The following is a 19440-nucleotide window of genomic DNA, read 5'->3' on the forward strand; positions in this document are numbered from 1 at the left end:
CAACACACGCAAACAGAACCAAGACATTTTTCATAAAACGTTCCATCCCTATTTTCTACCACACAGAAAAAGCGGCATGTGGGTTCAAAAATTATAATTGGATCTTATCTTACAGGCCCGCCGTTCTCAACACATTTTCTGTGTCCCCTGCTAGGCTAGTGGGAGAAATGAGACTTATGTTGCTTTTAGTAATGCATTTCTCTTCTTGCTACTCTTCTATAAGGGCCAGATTTCTCAATTGCATCACTAACAGTTGTTCCACTAAATGTTTGAACCCCTGTAGCTCCTCCGGAGTTAATAAAGTGCTCTATGCTGCTCGCTGATCAATGCACTCCTTATACTCCTGTTAGTTAAGGTCAATGACCAGTTCTTGGTAGATTTAGTGTTCTAGCACACTATAGCCCCATTTACAATACACTTTTGAAACCGTGCCGGGATCGGTCCGAGCACGGTAACCGAGATAACTATTGGGTGTAAATGGCATGCCACACTGAACCGGACCATAACAGACAAAACCAAACCACGCTAACATGGTACTAGTTCATCAGTAAGGCTCGGCGCGGTTCAGTTCTGGCTTAGTTTTCTGATAACAAAGTCAGCCTTAATAATCATGAAACTTCAGACATTCATTAAAATACTAGCTTTCCCTACCGTGCCACATGATTTCCAGTGATGATTCTGCTTGGCACTGTGATAAACCTCAATGTCTGTCATTGTTTCCTGCAACTGTAAGCCTTTATTAGAATATTGTTTGTCGTATCCAATTCCCAAAAGCTGACTCTGTCAAGTAAATTCACCAAAGGCTGCCTTCTTCGCCTGACTCCACAAGCAATATCACAATTATAAACAAACTTCCTGAATGTTACAGTCGCCACCATGTTGATTTGCTTGTTTACTCTAGAGAGCAGTAATACCATAGATTGTCACTAAGAGGTGAGGAACCGTGCTAGCATGATGTGTAAACAGTCATAAGGAGCCGAGCTCGGCACGATTAACTGATCCAAGCTCGGCACGGACTCGGCACAGATCGGTTTTCAGAGGGTAGTGTAAATGGGTCTTATGTCTATTTTGTATGACAGATTAAACAATACAATGTGAGATGTTCAATGCTTGGACTTTTGTTTTACAACATAAATCATGTTATCCTCTATCTTTTGGAAGTTACATATTTGTTCACCTTTAATAAAACTCTGCTCAGAAAATAAATAAAACTGACAAAAGGGGACCAACATTGCTGCAAAAAGGCAAAATGGAAAATTAGCAGAATATTTTGATGTAAATATTCAGTTTTATAAGACTGAAATATAAATAACATATATATTGAACAGTGATTCCCAGGGTTGGAAGCAAACCTTAATGTAAAACAATGGGTGTTTTAAAATGATCTAATGAGCCAGTAGACAGGATGCAGTCTGCAATGCGCTTGCCGGGATGTCGCTTACTGGGTTGGCGGTCACATATTCTTTAATCAGTAGCAAATATGCATCTGTCCCGTCCTGTCTGGGTGCATGAAATCTTCGGATCCAGGGAGCAGCTTGTTGAGTTCAGGCTTGTAAAAGAGCAACTATTTCCAGGTTTATTGTCAGCTCAATGTGGAACAGTTGGAGAGTTTTCTAGCGAGAGTCAGACAGTTATAAATTGGACGTACAAAATACTAGCTACTGCACATTGGTTAAAGTTCAGATTAGCAGCATAGCTGAACTTGTACCTGCAGATTGTGCCTAAGCTCCCTCATGCTACTTTTACCCTTTTCTAGCTCATGCGCATTGCACGTCATTGAAATAAATGGGTTTTAGAGTGTAGAGGTGTGCACTAAACGTCCTGTCCTAAATGCATATATGAGAAAAAAATGTCCATTTGCACCATTTTCACCAATTTGTTTACAGGTTAGAAAGCTACAGCCCAAAAAAAATGTTTTTTAAATTGACACTGGAATGAGAGCTGTAATTTTTGTAAACCACTGAGCTAAAAAGAGGTTTGGTAAATCCAAAATGTCACAGTTATTTCCTCTCTTTACAAAACGGATAGAAGACAAAATGAAAAGTCTCTAGATGCAGACGTTTTACAGATTTCACTCTGCTGTAATACAAACTCTGACATGTTGATGCAGCGCAGCCAACAGTAGCTTGAGTTACACTAAATTTAAACTAGACAGATGCCTTGCATAGTTACTCATGCCTCACCCTAGGAAACAAACGTCTCATTCATCCCGCTGGGTGCCAGGACCCCCTCATTTCAGCAGGGTTAGGGGGCACCCACATGATGATCTTAGATGTAGAGCATATACTGTCCAACCTTTGACCCCAAAAGTTTACATTTTAATGGATATATCAGGATTGTTTTAAATTCAAGGATAAAAGTGAACTGTTCCACTAAAATGTACCTATCTCCTACTTTAACATTTCACTGCATTTTCTTCTTAAACAATACATTTGTCTAAACACAACACTAAATTGTTTTAGACCTATAAGCCAAGCAAAACATGAGACATTTGTAATTCATCAGTTAGCCAGAAGAGATCTGACTAAAAATAAGAGTAGAAACCTTTATAATTTAAAGTTGAGAAAAGGAAAAAGGTCTCTTTTATTGCTGTTAAGTTCCAATGTGATTACAGATGATTCAACATCTTACACTGTAATAACAGCTGTAGAGAGAAAGAAGACTCTCCAATCTCTCTCCCATTCACAAAACTAACACTGGGCTGCGATACAGTCATGCCTTCACACTCACCTGGTGATGTAGCGCAAAGCATACTTCCACTATTCTCCTCACAACAAAACAGCAAGGAGTAAAAACTTGATGGGAAAAAAAGGATTCTCCTGCTTCAAGTACAAAGTAGTCACTAGAACCTGCCGTCTGCCCTCTGCCACTCTCTTTGGGAGCTCAAAATAGTCCACCATGAGAGCGATGTAATTTCAGTCTTTCCCACGACAAGGACTAGAGGGATCGTGCTCTTGGCTCACAGGAGTAGAGCAATGACAATAACAGGCACAAGGGCAAAAGTGCTTTGCCCACCGCTTGCACTCAGTTTAAGCAATTCATTGCAATAAAATCATCCGCCTCGCGTTTCTTTGCCTCTAAGCATGCTAGCAAATACTGAGGAGGTTTTAAAAAAAAAAGTCGCACAGCTCAATAACCATAGCGAATCAAACCTGACTAGACACTAAGGGGTTGTGGTGACTTCTGGCATCTGGATATTTCATTAGCTTAGATCAGTCTCTCTGATGTCACTGGTGGTTTCTTTCATGTCCTGAAAGAGCCGTATGAGGAAAGAAGCCTGAGGCGTCCTGGTAGCAGGTCTGTAACAGCTTGGTATCGAAAAAATTAATTCATTAAGAATTCTTCTAGTATGTAAGCAACAAATGTTATTGCGAAAAATCAGAAGAAAGACAGATTCGACTATTCAAGAAGAACAAAAACGCAGTCTGTCTACTTATCAGCAGCTAGACATGCTGTGCCCCCTTTTTAATATCACTCCACCCTACCATCTGAATCCCACATGGTATAAACAGGCAGAAAGCCAGACACCTCTACACCGGATCTACTACCCTGACACCTATAAACGGCACTGCTGGGCACCTCCTTTATTTATTTCTAACCCCCAATTATCCCACCACAAAAACCTGTTCTGCTTTTTCCATGTTTGTCTACTTAAGCCCTGAAATGCCTATATTTTATCTTCCACGACAAAAGAAGAACAAGAAGTCTAAATAAGCATCAACAATAGAATTAAAAAACAAGACTTCAAAAATATTTTTGTAACCTAGAGGGCACCTTTAGATTACCTGCCAGATAATGTTGAGGAAAAGAAAGCAACTTTGAAGCCGTAAAAATGTCACTCATTAGTTGTCAGAGCCGCCACTTTCAGTCGCATTTGTTTCACAATGACAGAGGGCAGAACATTACAAAGTGAAGAGCCCTCAAGTGACACTGATTTTTACATAGTCATCTATCATAAAATGACTCACATATCTAATAATAACGCGTGCTTTAATTCATCAAGCTAGACGACACGGGGTAATTTACCTGTGTTCTGATTCAGTTTTAAGGGATTTTAGGTTTAAAAGGAGATTTTCATAAACATCAAACAGCTAAACTTTTACTATTCTTCAGGATGTTTACTTGGATTGTTCTACTGTCATTGTCTTCTAGTTCAACTGCAAAAAAACAAGCACTGCCCATGATGATTGTGCAACTGTGCACAATGGCCTACAATGAAGTTTTTTTCTCAGCCAAAAAATGTTTCCACATAAAACAAAAAAGCCTGGCTACTCCTGATGTTACTTCTAAACGTAGGCCCTTAAGATCAAACTACCGGTATATGATAATTTGTTAACATTAAACTCTATTGCACAATCTCTGTTCTGAACTCATATGTTTGTGGATTTATGTATTCATCTGTTCCATAACTGAGCAAAGTCGCATGTCCTGTCACCTAAACGCAGAGAAGCAGATGAAATTCCTGGTAAGTGTTCGTGTTTATTTATGCAAAGGGGACACAAGCAGATTGGCTATACCTTTCAGCAGTAAATGTCTCTTTAACAAAATGAATAAAACCTAAAAAGTGTGGAAAAATTAAGTCAGAGTTTAAAAATAACAAGGGAGACAAATTTCCCCGTGACTTAATGGAATTACCATTCCTAAGTTTATAATGCGTATTCATGATGAATTTCTGTTCAGTACGAGGCATATGTGAAATCTACTGAAGTCTAATGCTGAGACAATATTATAAAGAAATTTATGGTGTTTGCATATTTCAAATAAGAGACATAGTCTTTAAATTGCCAATTATAATGAACCTCTCATTTAAAGTTGAGAAAAAGCATCTTTATTCAGCAAGGTATAAACAAATTTCTATTTTAGAATTTGTGCATTTTTTCAATTAGTAACAGTTTGGCAAAACTGAATTAGACTCAATGTGGATATTCGGTAGGGCTTAGAAAATTCTGCAGTGTATCAGTTCCAATATATGACCATGTAAAATCAATAAATTTTTCTCTGCTCTGCACTGGCAGAGTAATAAAAATATTATTGGTTAGTTAACTCTTAATACCTGGTAATTAATTAGGACAAACCAACCGTTTTCAGTTAGTGAACTTATCAACCAAAAGCAGTTTCTGAATTTCCTAAAGTCAAATGAAGTTACACAAGTTTTCATGACTTACTAATGACGGTCTTGTAGTTCCTTCACTTTCTGATGTCAAAAATTCAGTTTTTAATCAAGTGTCTTGAGACAATTTCTGATGTCAAAAATTCAGTTTTTAATCAAGTGTCTTGAGACAAAATTTGTTGGTGAATTTATGCCATTTAAAATGAATACTAAAGTAAATGAATGAAAGCCCTGTATTCCCCTTTTTATGTGTTATAGTCCTCAATGAAAACAGTCAAAAGAAGAAAGAGAATATTTTAGAAACTGGTATCAGTCAGGAAATGCCAGATTGACGCATCTAAAAAAAGACTGTAGGATATTTATCTCTTTATTGGCCGTGGTATGATTCAACCAGATTCTAGACTTAAAGACAATCTTGGAAGATTCAGTTTGTGCTGACCTTCCATAATATGAAGATGACTTCTGTTTCTGTACGATATCTTTGCAGCACAGCTTTGCACTGCTTAACGTTTGAAAGTAAGTAAAGCAAAGGAAAAAAAAGACATAAATAGACAGCTGGTTCCTTTGGTTGGCCTTACAATATCAGGGGAAATCCTTGACAGTAAATTTGATGCTTGCAAGCAGAGCAGTGGAATATTTCAGCTCAAAGAACAAACAGTTTCCTAAACAACAAGGAAACAAAGAGCGAGACACGAATACAAGCACACAGTGAAAAAAAAAACATGAAAGATAAACAGGTAGGTGCAGTATACTGTATTCTACCATTACAATTTTTTTCTTTTAAATTCCTAGAAATGTACAGGGAAACACTGAGTTAGCAAAAGCTTAGACCGAGAATAGAAGAACAAGATTCATTAAAAAAAAATACAATAAATGATGTATTGTGAATTAAAATTGGACTGGACTTTCTTGAGCAACAACTGATTAGGGGTGACTCAAGGAAATAGAAACTTCAGTTATTCTCATAAGATTTCCCCACTCGGTTTCTATGGAAATGAGAATTTTCCTTCACAAAAGGCGATTCAATCAGAAATGAGCAACTTCACCTTTAAGCTGAACGGGTTATTCTGTTATTAATTCACCCAGACACCCCTAATGGCCCGGACTCCCACTTTCTGCTGGGCTACAGTCAAAACCAGACAAAAAACATTTACATAGAAGAGTTTCTACTCCAATGCATATTCTAAATGATGATTTTATTCCCAATCATCCAATTTAAACATGCAAATCATGCCAATTAAAAAAAAACTAATTAACAGAAAAAAGTGACTGCAACACCAAAGATATCATGAATTTATCATGAGTCCAAATAGTGGCCACATTCAACAAATCTTTTTTTTTTTTTTTTTTTTAGACTTGACAGGATTCATATTTATTTACATTTTCATAATTTGCTGAGAACCTGCAGTTGAGCAGTCTCTTCTCTCAGTAAATATGTACTTCTGCGCAATTTTTTATGTATGCAGACTGAGTATGTAATCTACTCCTTCACTTCCACTCTTCAAGCAAAAAGTGGAAATGAAATCTGTGACATCAGCATTTTTGTTGTTTGTTTGCATTTATATTGGGATAGCAATTGAAGTGATGTTGAAATAAAAATGTTATGAACTACTTATTATATTTGACTAACCCTGGTAAAAACCCTTACAAGAAGTGTTTCTACACAACAAATAATTTGGCATAAAATGAGAAAGGATTTTTCAACAAATTTTTTTAAACACGCAACTTAGTCATTCTTAGGTCATAAATCTTAAAGTGTAACTCACCTTAAAATGTGAGGCATTCTGTTCTCCAATTCCTTGGCAGCACCAAACTGATAAGGCTCTATCCCACTTGACTCCACAAAGCCTCCCTAATTATGAAAAGTTCTCCACATTGAAAGACCAATAAGTGTCGCAATTAACAGTGTCCTCCTCACTCTTCTTACTTCAATATGCCAAATTACTCTATCATACTAATTTCCCCAATCCTGACTGGACTTCGTTAAACCCCCGCCGCCCCTCCGCACACTTAGCCCCGGTGATATGGCCTTAAAACTTCATTACAATATTTTGTGGTACCGTTGTGTTAACGATAACACAGACAATAAAACACTTGTTTTAATTCTCTGAAGTCGTCTGTAGGTAACTGTATAGAGGTGACTGCATGCCTCGGCAATCATAGCCCCACAAAACAACCTTTATCGGCTGAGTTTTAACCTAGTTCATAAGCTCCCCTTTTAAGGGCAGTTTTACCTTGATGTTGATTCCAAAGCATATCTTCTAGCATGGAACACCTGTGACATCGGAGACATGTTTGGTATGACAAGCTCACTACAATGTACAGCAAGAGCAGTGATGTTTTGCCTTCATTGTACCCTGATCATTCCGTTTGAGAAGGTATAGATGCAGAGAGAAGGTCAAAGTTGACAATAACGTAACAAGGGCAAATTCTTTGAGAACTTTAGGGCAATAAACGAGCAAAAAAAGGGCAGTTAGAGAAAAATTTTAAATGTAAAAAGGTCACAATTAACAGGAACCATTTCAGATGATGTCCTATGTGTGTATAGATGTGAAACATAGAGTATGTAAAATAATTTTTTTTTTTTTTTGTATAATGCAGTTGCCTTAGGTGTATCTTTGATCTTTATGATCAAGGGTTTTTTGATATTGCTTATTCACTGTTTGGCTGCTTAGTTAGAGAGAAAAAAAGAATCAAATTTCTGTTTTTCAAAACTGTAATTCAGAATTACTTATCGTAATTACTGAATTAGTTTGGAAACATTAAATTTATCCTTTTTTTCCCCTTCCAAATTATTGTTTATATAACTTACAAAATTACATGAATTGATCGGTTTGCCTGCAAATCTGGATGCCAGTGATATTTTTGCCATGTATCTTAAGATGCTGAGGTAGAAATGGACATAAAAAGCAAGGGAAGATATATATCTTAATCAATAACATTTTAAAGATATTCAGCAATAGTAAAAAATATGAATCAAGTTGATTTAATTTTATTTTTTTATGTTCTCATGGATAACATACAGATTGTTTCAAAATAAAATTTCCGTCATCCAAATTTGACAAGTAATAAATATAAGGAGGTGTTAAGTGTTACAAGAACACTGATCACTTTTATTCATCACAGTATATTACTTTGGGCTTCCTCAATTCACTAACTCTCCACCTAATGTAAAGCATTTGTTTTAAGATGAGGGGGTGCGGCATACAGCAGGTTATAGGTTCAAAACCACAATCAATTTCTGCAAAATAATTCCTATGCTTTAGTCCCTGTTATAAGATGCCAGAGAGAGTACAGAAGTTTATTTTGTTTTTCTATGGATGCATGGACTGCAGAGCACTCTAGTGCTTCCCCTCCCCCACATGTTGCTGTGCACCAGCACAAACCTTTTTCTCTTGCTCACAAAAAAGAAAAACTTTCCTATAAAGAAATATCTCTAAAAACAAATACTCCATCGTGAGATAACCCCTTATACCGATCAAAAGAAGGTCTTTAATAAACAAAATGCCACAGCTTCCTGATTATAACAATAATAACACATTTATAACTCTAACAACCACTGTTATTTTTAACAGCATTATGTTACAAGTGTGCATTTGTGGTTTTAATAAGTACAAATAGTTTGTGTTGCATATGGTTTGATGAGGACTTCAAAATTCATGGTTTAGATTTACAAATGGGACGTTCACAATAAAAATTAAAAACATTTCAAAAGATATAAACTTATCAGAGTGGTCCTTAATCATTTTTTAATTAATAGGTTATTCAATTAAACTAAATTAATAATTTGTTTTTAGATTGGTAAGATCCAGTCTGGCAACAATCTGCAAAACCCTACCTAAAAAAAAATCCAGCACTGCAAAATGTGCAATTCTGTTCCCTTTGGAATCAGTAAGGCCATTTCTTTAACACTTCATACTCTTTATTACAAGAGCCACACTGAATTCCTGTTTTTAAACACATAAAAAAAAAAACACACATACGGTTATCCGCTCCAGTCACAATTGTTTTTAAAACACTGCAACTCAATTTCTGCAAACACCCTGACTTATTTTGTAAATAGGGTTAATAAAAGTTTTGACAACATGAGCCTCTCTTACCAAGCAGAAATGTGCCACAATGACATTCAGGCTATTCCCGCTCAGGGCTACCTCACATATGCCACATCAACCAAACCAAAACACAGCGTTTGACTTCAAATCCAACAGAATGCAAGGAAACCAGCAGGATGGTCAGCAGATGAGAATAAAACTGAACATAAGGCCACAAAGATGCCTGGTATTCTATACTGTCTGCATGTTGGTTTACACACCTGCAAAGTCAATAAACACAAACAAGAGGAGCATAACTGTGACTCTTTTGTTTGCAGAATAACAAAATAAATAAATCATGCATGTAGGAAGCCAAAGTATCCCAAAAATCAGAACTCTCGTGTTTTATATTCTTTAAAAAAACTTCACTCCATAGCCTACTAATATTTAAAGATATAAAACTTACAGTAACAAATTTTTCAGACAATTTTTTGTAGTTTTAATAAACTTTAAAAGTTTCCACCCTGTGTTAATAAAGCATAATATGCATGGATTAATTAATGTGCAATGTAAGACATGTCTGCATGTGTTTATAGGCTGCTAAAGGGGATATACCTCCCACGCTTTCCTCAACACTCTGTGAAGCTAACATCAAACTTTTGTCATTGAGTAGCATTTTCTGCATTTTCGCTAACCTCCTAACTCAATACAACTGGAATGGAAACAGTAGCTTCAGTTTTTATTTTAAAAAATTAAATTGTATATCAAAAACCAGGATGAATCTAAGGCCACAATGATGTTAGGATGTATTTCGCCCTTAGTTTAGTGAGTGCAAAGTGATAAAAGCACTGACCTGTGGGGCCTAAAGGCTGCTGCTGCCCGTCTTCTCCGAAAATCAGTCTGAAGTCCAGCTCCTCATTCCCGTGGCAGTTTGCAGTAGTCATCGGGTTTGACAGCTCGGGTTCTCAGCCCCTCCGCCTCTCGACCGTCGACCGCTGGGAGCAATTTGCAGCCTTCCGAAAATGTCACAACATTTACCGACTGCAGCGGCGCCAAAACTTTCAACAACTGTTCATTTAAAACTCGGGTTTTCCTCTAAACCTCACGCGCTCTTTTTTTTTTTTTTAACGGAAATCCAAAAGTCAAGCAGCTCGCAGTTATCTCTCTACTCCTCCTGCAGTTAACAAGCGAATTTCTGGCTTGAACTTTGAGAGAGAGCCGCCGCCAGCCCCCTCTTGTCTCTTCTTGACTGTTTTTCTTTTCTTCTATTTGTGGCATAAAACCCTAACAATAAAGCTGCGTTTCCCTTGTTTAACGCTCGCTGTAAAGCCGCAGAAATGCCCGCTTCCCTCTGCCTCCTCCTGTCTGTTTCTCTCTCTCCAAAGGGCTCCGATCCCAACTTTTACTAACCCCGCGTGACAAGGCAGTTCCCGCGGTGACGTCAGCAGATACAACACAACACAGGGCACGCACACGCGCTCGCTTCACCGATCTTAATAAACAGCTAAAATACAAATTCAACATACTTCAATTTGTTATTTTGCTTAAATGATGCAATAAAGCAACTTGCATAAGCAATACATGCTTAATATACATGAATTACGTCAAACCTTTAATAGTTTCCTAAAAAGTTGGTATTAAGTTATAATTAAGCTAGAAAGTTGGAATACAAAAATTAATTGAAGCTGTATTTGGCACATGTTTTAACTAATTAGCTGTTATTACAGAAATAATGCAAAATGGGAAAAAAAATAATAATATTGCTTATTTTTTAGATTACATTGTATAGAACCCAAAGACCTTTTGTTGAGCAGAATTTTCATCAGTTATTCATTTCATATTTGTACTGAAAATAACAAATCCTCACAAAGATTTCGCACAGGATGTAATTTTTTTAGTTAATTATCAACAAGGGGATTGAATGCAATTTAATAAATTAAATGTAACCTTTTATCCACAGTCTGAGTCATTTCAATAATTATTTCTTCTCTCTTTTTTTGGAGATTGTATTTTTTGTTATTACTATTAAATATGATAAGGAAAATTATTTTGAAATTAAAGTCCTATCTATCCATCTTTGATAACAAAAAGGAGAGAAAACAGATCCCATTTCATATTAACATTTTTTTCCGATGAAAATCCTCTATCCATTGTTGTCTTACTGTACTGCAGTGGCTTTGAACCATGACATGCAAGCTTTATTTTTTAATCTTGGCTTTACATGAATGATGTGGATAAATGCTTACAAATAACTAAATCCTATATATGATTTAGATCAATCACACATCATTATAATAAATAGGGAGTAAAACTATGTTTATATTCAAATTGGTTCTGTGTCCCAATCGGAGCTGTTGGCTCTCATTAATCATGACAGATTATCACATCTTACCAAGTTTAACTTTAAGCAACTTCTTGTTAGAGATTATTTACTACAGTAACACACCATATATTCATGCTGTAAGCTAGGAGGATAATTGGAAATACTCTCAATCTTCAGTTATCAAATTGAATACAAAGTGCCCTAAACAGCGAACCTGACTCTTTTGCAGAACAAATTTTACAACAGAGGATGACACCATTAGTTGGTGAACAGTTCAGCATCAAAAGTGGGCAGCTGCATTTTCATCCTTCATACCAGCATTTTGTATACAATAAAACAAAAACCAATTAATTCCCACATTTCTGCCGTTTAATTCACACATTTAGGCTACACTATATGGATTACTTCTGATCTTGTAGCTTGGACATTTGGTGCATTTAAAGCAATTTTTCTTTAAAGGCTAATCTTTAGCAGTTTTTATCTTTTTTTTTTTAAGTGAGGAGTCTGAAATTATAGACAACTGTAGGGAAAGAGTGATTTAAATTTTTAACCCAATTTATATTCAAAATAACAAAATTATTTCATTAGAGTTCTAAATGTACCATATGTGAATTTTTCAGTAGGCAGAAGTCCATCTTTTTCGTTACATGTCCAAAGCTCAGGAATGGAAATGCATTTAGGATAGCTAAAAAGTTATACACGATCACAAAAAAGTTATTTACTATACGATCAAAAACTACAAAGGTATGGTGAAGAGGGTGAATAATCAACACCTTTAGGTGTGACACCGTGGGTAATAAAAAATCAATTTGCTCTTTGGTGAAGAAATGATTGGGACAACACCTTAGAGATACGCCAGGAAAAAATGCCTTCTAGACATACAGGATTTCATATTCTAGTGTCTCTTTGCAAGTGTTATTTTACTTTAAAACAGAAATGTATTCATTTTTATCAATTTTCGTCAACCAAAAAAGAAAAAGGACCTTATTGGAGATGTTTTCTCTATAAACCTTAAAGAACCACAGAACAAGTATAGAGTAACGTGAACATAAAAATGAATACACAAATTAAAGTAGGTTTTGACCTGCATAATTATCAAAGAATGCATTTTATTTCCTTTAAGAAGAGGGGAAATCTGCTTTCATGTGTTTATTTAATCTCTTTTCAATATGAACATTCTCCTCCCATGTATGGGCAGTGATGTCATGGACTGAAGCATGTTTTGCTAGCCCAAGCTAAACCCTTTTAATTTCTTTCCCTTTGACACTGATTTTGAGCTTTTTATCATTCAAAGAATAAAAAAACATCAACCAAAATTGAATATCTGCTTATCTGTTTTTAATCGTGAAAACAAATCACTATTTCTGTTTAAATTCTGTATCTTAAAAAAAAATTCAAATCAAAACATTTTGTTTTTATTGCTAGTCCTCTGATTAGAAAAACAAAGACAAAAAAACTTGCTCCAATCTGACATCTATGTCTCCAAGCTTATTTGCTCCATTTAATTGGATTGCTCCTCCTATTGGGTGAAGCCATCCACCAATAGATTATGTCTGATTATGTTTGACCCTCAACCCAACCTCTCTGTCTAATCCAGGCCAGGACAGGCAGGTATAACGAGAAGCTCCACTTTTTACCTTTATAGCCCTCCACTCTGTCAGCACCAAAAGTCCTTAAGATTTTCCATCACCATCTTTTTTCAAAGAAGCATAAATAGAAAATAAAAAATCGGAAAGACTCAGGAAGGTTCAACTGAAACTGAGTCTCCTCTCTAATATCACTATAAACTTTATTGATTAACCTTTTTATTACCACAAACTGTGAACTATGTGCGCTTATGTTTAGTTGCAGTGGATACTGTAATCATAATACAGTTGGGTAATATAACGTTTGACTATATTTAGCTCCCAAATTGCACATGTACAATATGCAGTAAATAATGCATGGCAGCTATCGTAAGTCATTAATGATTTAATCTTCTGTGAAACAAAGAGCACATGTGCAGCAAGAATAAAGCAACAGTAAACCTGTCTGTAGGTTGGGCGTTTCCCTCCCTTTAAATGCTGCGTCTCTCTCAAACCCATCAATCTCCTCAGGCTAATCTTTATTGGGTAAACAGCACAGGGGGTGATCCTCATTAAGGTCATAATAGGTTGCTTGCTTTGGTTGTCATCTTTGTTGACAGCAGTTGTGTTATTGAACAGTTATTTCCTGACTGCAGTCCCAACAAATAACTTATGTACTCATCGACCCTTTAGAAACACACGTAGTTACTGTATACATTATTAAAAATCCTAATGTACTGATGCCAACTGTACAATTGCACATAAATAGTGGTATACAAGAAATAGCTCTCTTTGTCAAGGAAGTGTGTAATGTTTTACCAAAGGTTTTTGCAACACTGATAAACATAGTTATAAACTGTTATGCATATACTCATAAATGCTGCTGTTCATTTCATTTGCTACAAATCAATTACTTTTTCTTTTTTTTTTATGATCGCCCTGTTGTAAAAGCAACCATTAAGATATACTATTTATGTTTAGTTCTTTGTCAGGTTTTTAACACAGTGAACTTAGGGCAGTGCCAGTCTCAAATTTTAAGAGATCGTTTTTATTTATATTTTTTAAGTTATTTTGGAAAGCATAGATTTTCTGTCATTGTTTTTAAAGGTTCTGCAGACTCTTATTTTTCTTACACAGACACTCTGCATGTACGTATGCTCGATGCATGTGGGCGTACAGACAAGCACTCAGCTCACAATTGCAGCTCAAAGCATCAATATCACATTTCCTGTGGTCTTTATTTCCAAGCAAAAGTACAAAGTTTAACTTTTCCTTTTCAAGTTACACGCATTTGTGTAGAACAATTATCTCCACTTAGATGATTTGTCTCTTTGTTCTAAACATGAGCGGGGTTACAGCTAGATTCCACTTCTTCTCAATATGACCTGCAAGAGGAATCCCTACCGAATCTGTATTGTTTGCTCCAACCAGCAACCTATTGGAATATGTAATAAATTTATGTTAGATGTTGCTGTTTCTAGCAGAAATATGAAATAAAAAAGAAAAGGAATATTTTTTTTTGTGTGTGCATCCTTATGGTCACTTTAAGAATCCGTTTTGTGCTGTTTCATTTTTGTTCATTTATACTACCCATCCAAGTCACCTTATACATCCTGAGCCTGATTTACATATGCAAAGAAACAATGATCTAAACAAATGAGAGGGGAATATTTGACTGAGTCTATCATGAGTTTGTTTCTTTTTTTCCTTTCCTTGTCTTTCCTTTTTCCCCCAGCTTTTTGTCAAATGTTAAATAAAGTAAATCTTAAATAGCAAACTTACTTTATACCACCAAAAGACAAAAATTCAGATAAAATTTCATCTTGTTTTTCATTTAAATGGCAAGATTCTGAATGCGTTTATAATCCAAATAACTTTTTATTTTTACAATCATCCTACACAAAAAAAGATTTTGCATTTTAAACTTTCCTCCTAAGTAAATGACTGTTTGTATATAAGTGTGATTGTGTATGTCTGTGAGGGGAATGAACTCTCTCCTGTGCTGAAGTCTCCAGACCCAACCCAGTCTAATTCAAGTTACCCGCATCTCTTATCTCCATTGATGACCTTTGAAAGGAGGAGATAAACAAAACAAATCGTGTAGGAGGCTGTAGATGTGGTTTTCAATATTTTTTCTCTTGTTAAAAAAGCAGAAGAAGCACACACTGTCTGCCCCCACACAGGTCCTGTTTCAGAGGTGTCACTCTTTCAAGGATTGCTTGCAACCAGTGCAGAAATGTAGCGCTGCGCTCTGGCAGTCTGATGCAACTTTACACATAAATGTCAGAATATCAGGCTGTGTGGTTCTGAGGAAAAATATAAGCATTTAGCAAAGAATAGAAAAGAGTCGCCATCAATTCCTAGTGGGGGGAAAAAAGAATTCTTAAAAGTTTATAGTTAATAATCTGATTTATCTATCATCCAAAGGCAGCCCAGGGTTTTGCTTTGGACTGAATAATTTTAAGACATATTTTCTCTTATTCGTTATTTATTCAGTAATGAATAAAATAAATAAAAAAGGGTTAGGTGAATAAAATAAATAAAAAAAGGGTTAGGTTTGGAAATCCGGCTGGCATTACTATGAGGATTTTTATGATTTATGCTGCCCTCCTTTGGTCGGTATGGGGTACTGCATGTGTGCTGCACCAAGTCAACCCATTCATCATGGATTAAGCACAAAATCACCTTAGTGACGAAAAGAAAAACATCGGATTTCATCTCACACTTTAAATAAATTTTTTCAGAACAGAAAACCAAATTCTTTCATAAATATCAAAACACTTTGTGTTAAAATGAAATAGTTTATTCCAACAGTGTGAAGAACTGCATTCCACTGACATAAGATGTACCTAAGTTTGACTACCGTATATTAAAAAATATATATTATAATAAAAAAAAATCTTTAAATTGAAGAGAAGATATGATTAAACTGCCTTAAATTGATGCACATTAATCTTGCTAATCCCTTTATTAGGTACACATAGCTAGTGTTGGCTTGGATGCCGTCCCATTTCAGAATAACCTTAATTCTTAATTTCTTTTATTCTACAAGTTATTGTAGATATTCCTCAGACACATTAGTTTATACTGACATAATAGCATCAAAAATGTTCAGCTTTTCTTTTTTTCTAACGTTATTATCTGTTATCGTTCAATCCAGGTGAGTACATGTAGATTTTTCCCTAAGTTTTCTGCTCTTTAGTGAAAGGAAGCGATGAAAACCTACTGACACCGGGCTCTCTGCTGCAGTAACCCCTCTGCTTCAAGATTCTACATTCTATGTGTGCAGCGTTAACCAAGCAAGGTACACAGTATTCTGCATACCTGCCATACAACTTGTGTTTATTCATTTACTGCACATGCCTACTATCCTTTTGATGGAATCTGAAAATGTTCTTCAGAACACCACCAACAAACATCCCCTGTTTAAATGTAAATCCACCTTGTTTATTTCCCTAGATTTGAACTTCAGCAAGTAATTATAGTAACATGTGGAAAGTTGTGTACTGCTGTGTGATTGGCTGATTTTCTTTTTTTTTTTGTGATAACAAATTATTTAAAAAGGTTCAACTAATAAGTAGTGGGCAGTAAGTAGGTTGACTTGTTTCACAAATAATCTGCATACGACCATGCATTGAGCTCATTAATCATTTCTCTACAACTATATTTATATCAGAGTATTCAGACTTACACTAAGACTCAACTTTATTTATCCCTTGGGAAAACTCCATCAGGGAAATTCTGGTTCCAGTAGCTTATATAGAGAACAAAGGGCAGAGTTAAAACAAGATGCCATTAAAGGTAAAAATATATAAAAAGAGTGTATATAGTACAAAAAAAGCATAAAGAAAAGCTGTAATGTATTGGAATATGTTTATTTTAGATATAAAAATCTGCACAGTAGAGACATAAGGAAAGACTACACAGTAGTTGACTTGGATTTCTGCACAGGCTACACACTAGTTGGCACAGTGAGAGAGTAGAATATTGCATATGAGTGACATGCTTTATTGCTATAGAAATTAATTTTGAAAATTTAAAAAATATATATATTGTTTACATAAAATGTATTATGTCTCAGTTGTATTGTTTGAATCCCCCTGACTTTAAAACAACATACTGTAGTGTATGATGTTTAAAACCTTCATTTACCATACAAGACCTAGACTCAGGATTTTCATGCTTTCTTAGAAGGAAGCTTACACCTTTGTAGGAACTATGGTCTTTGAGATATTTGTCCTGGAAAACATGTGAGGGCAACTCTGTGGCCAAAAGCACAAGTGATGTTCCCTAAAGCTTCATCAAATCAATCCATTCAGCACATGTTAGCTGCTGTCAATGCACAATCAATGCTACAAATGTTGCTGCATCACAAATGCACAAAAAGGTTTAAAATGGCTATGTTGCATGCCCTCTTTGGATTTTTTAGAAAACAACATGATGGGAAGACATCCCAAAAGAAAAAAAAGAACACTCTTATGTATGGAGAGATTGAAACAAGAAAAGAGAAGAGATTTGTTGTTCTCTTTGGAAGCTCTGTTGACACATGCTTGGGGATATTAGTCTTCTCTTTTATTAGCTTACACACCACAAGCAAAGCAAAAAAGCAGGATTATCCCCTTAAGGACTCCAACACAGTGGTGCTAAAAAAAACTTTAGACTTTGTTTTCCTCTACTTTTGTATCTGTGAAGATTAAATATGACACTTTTGACACAATTTTGTATAGAAATATATATCTATATATATACACACATATATATGTGAAAACAGCAAGAGAGAAACATTTGAATCTACTTTATTTTATTGATGCTTGAGCTTTGATAAAGCATGACTCAAAGTCATGTGGACTTTTATTGACCACCACAGTTGAGTCAGTGACAGTCCTTTCCCTCACCCATGTCTAATCTATCACAGTCAGTGACATTACAGTGCTGACTCACTTGGGTGATGATCGGCTGATTGATTCATCATTAGTGTAGCCTACCAACTATCAGACTTCATGTTAAATGGGACGCTTGTATCTGGATGAAATATTTAATAACAAATGATCTCGATTCATTAGTCATTGTTTTCTAGTCTTTATTTTGGTTAAATCATAAGCATTTTTCCTTTACAGCTGATGAAATACAACATTTAAGTATTTCACCAGACCATAAACCAAAAAACATTTTGCCTAAAAGTTAAAGATATTGAAGCTGTTTTTGGGTGCAATGATAGATTATATTAAACCCTGGGAAATTAAAATTGGCTGGCATTTAACTTTATATGTGTGAAGATGGTCGGCCCCTGCTCTGAAAACACACTCTACAAAAATGTAATAATAATAATTGAACTTTATTGATTTCACATTGGAGAAATTTACCTCTGCATTTAACCCATCCCCTTGGGGAGCAGTGGGCTGCCATCGTGTGGCACCCAGGGAGCCGTGTGGGGTTAAGGGTCTTTTTGCTCAGAGACCCAGAGTGGCAGTCTGTGGGAGTGGGGCTCAAACTCAGAACCTCAGGATTCCAAGCTCGATGCCCTAACCACTAGACTGCCACTCCCCACTTTTAAACATAAGTACCGGTAAGTATATTTTTTATAATAAGGGTATTTTACCTTGATTTGAGCAGGTAGTAAAGACAATTTTCAAATTGAATAATATGAAATAAGTTTAACATCTAAAAACAAAAACAGCTACATTGTCTTATTTCAAATGTTTAACTTGTTATGATGTTTTTTTTATTAGCAAAAATACCCAGTCTTTTTGAAGAATCATCATATTCACTGGCTCGAATCAAGGGGAAATAAACTGATTTTAAGAGATGTTCACCTATATTTTGATCAGGCTTTTCCAATGGTATAAAAAGAGTGCATATATAACCGAATTATCTTTTAGGCCAGTTATAATTTATGCCTTTACACTTTACCTAAACAGGAATTTAGAAATTAGAATGAGCTTTAAGATTCACCTGAATATTAAAATAGAATGACAGCTTTCATCTATTGGATCAGGTTTCTGAATCCTTGCCTTTGTGGCTCACTTAATACACTAAACAATGCTCTCTTTTATTGGTTTTTCATTGGGGTTTTTCTGTGTGCCTGTTTTCTATGCTTATGTTCTGTGTTATCCATGAAATAAATTGATTAATAAAATTCAATTTACCAGCCCCCCTCCCTGGTAAATTTGGTCTAGAACATCAACACCAAAGTTCATGAATAATGTGAGCATAAATACAAAAAACAAAGTTAACTTTGTTAATTAAGTAATTAATTGTTTGTTTTTTGATGTTTTTTATGCGTGCAGGTAAAGAGAAACATATTGCACATACACATAAATTACTTTCAGGACATATCTCTCTCTCTCTCTCTCTCTCTCTCTCTCTCTCTCTCTCTATATATATATATATATATATATATATATATATATA

General features: G+C 35.4%; 1 protein-coding gene across 2 annotated transcripts in view; it reads right to left on the reverse strand.

Moving 5' to 3' along the window:
* Window positions 1–10547, reverse strand: part of nfatc3 (nuclear factor of activated T-cells, cytoplasmic, calcineurin-dependent 3) — a 75229-nt gene extending 64682 nt beyond the window's left edge. The window contains exon 1 of one of the 2 annotated variants that reach the window (XM_015371629.1): window positions 9995–10547. In XM_015371629.1, coding sequence (XP_015227115.1) covers window positions 9995–10085 — 91 coding nt within the window. In that variant the 5' untranslated portion in view covers window positions 10086–10547. Of the gene's footprint in view, window positions 1–2730; window positions 2875–9994 lie in introns of those variants that run through there. The other variant, XM_015371630.1, reaches the window with a different exon arrangement.
* Between the last annotated feature and the right edge of the window lie 8893 nt (window positions 10548–19440).

Source organism: Cyprinodon variegatus, unplaced genomic scaffold (genome assembly GCF_000732505.1).
Source record: "Cyprinodon variegatus isolate N-32 unplaced genomic scaffold, C_variegatus-1.0 Scaffold61, whole genome shotgun sequence".
Classification (NCBI taxonomy): domain Eukaryota; kingdom Metazoa; phylum Chordata; class Actinopteri; order Cyprinodontiformes; family Cyprinodontidae; genus Cyprinodon; species Cyprinodon variegatus.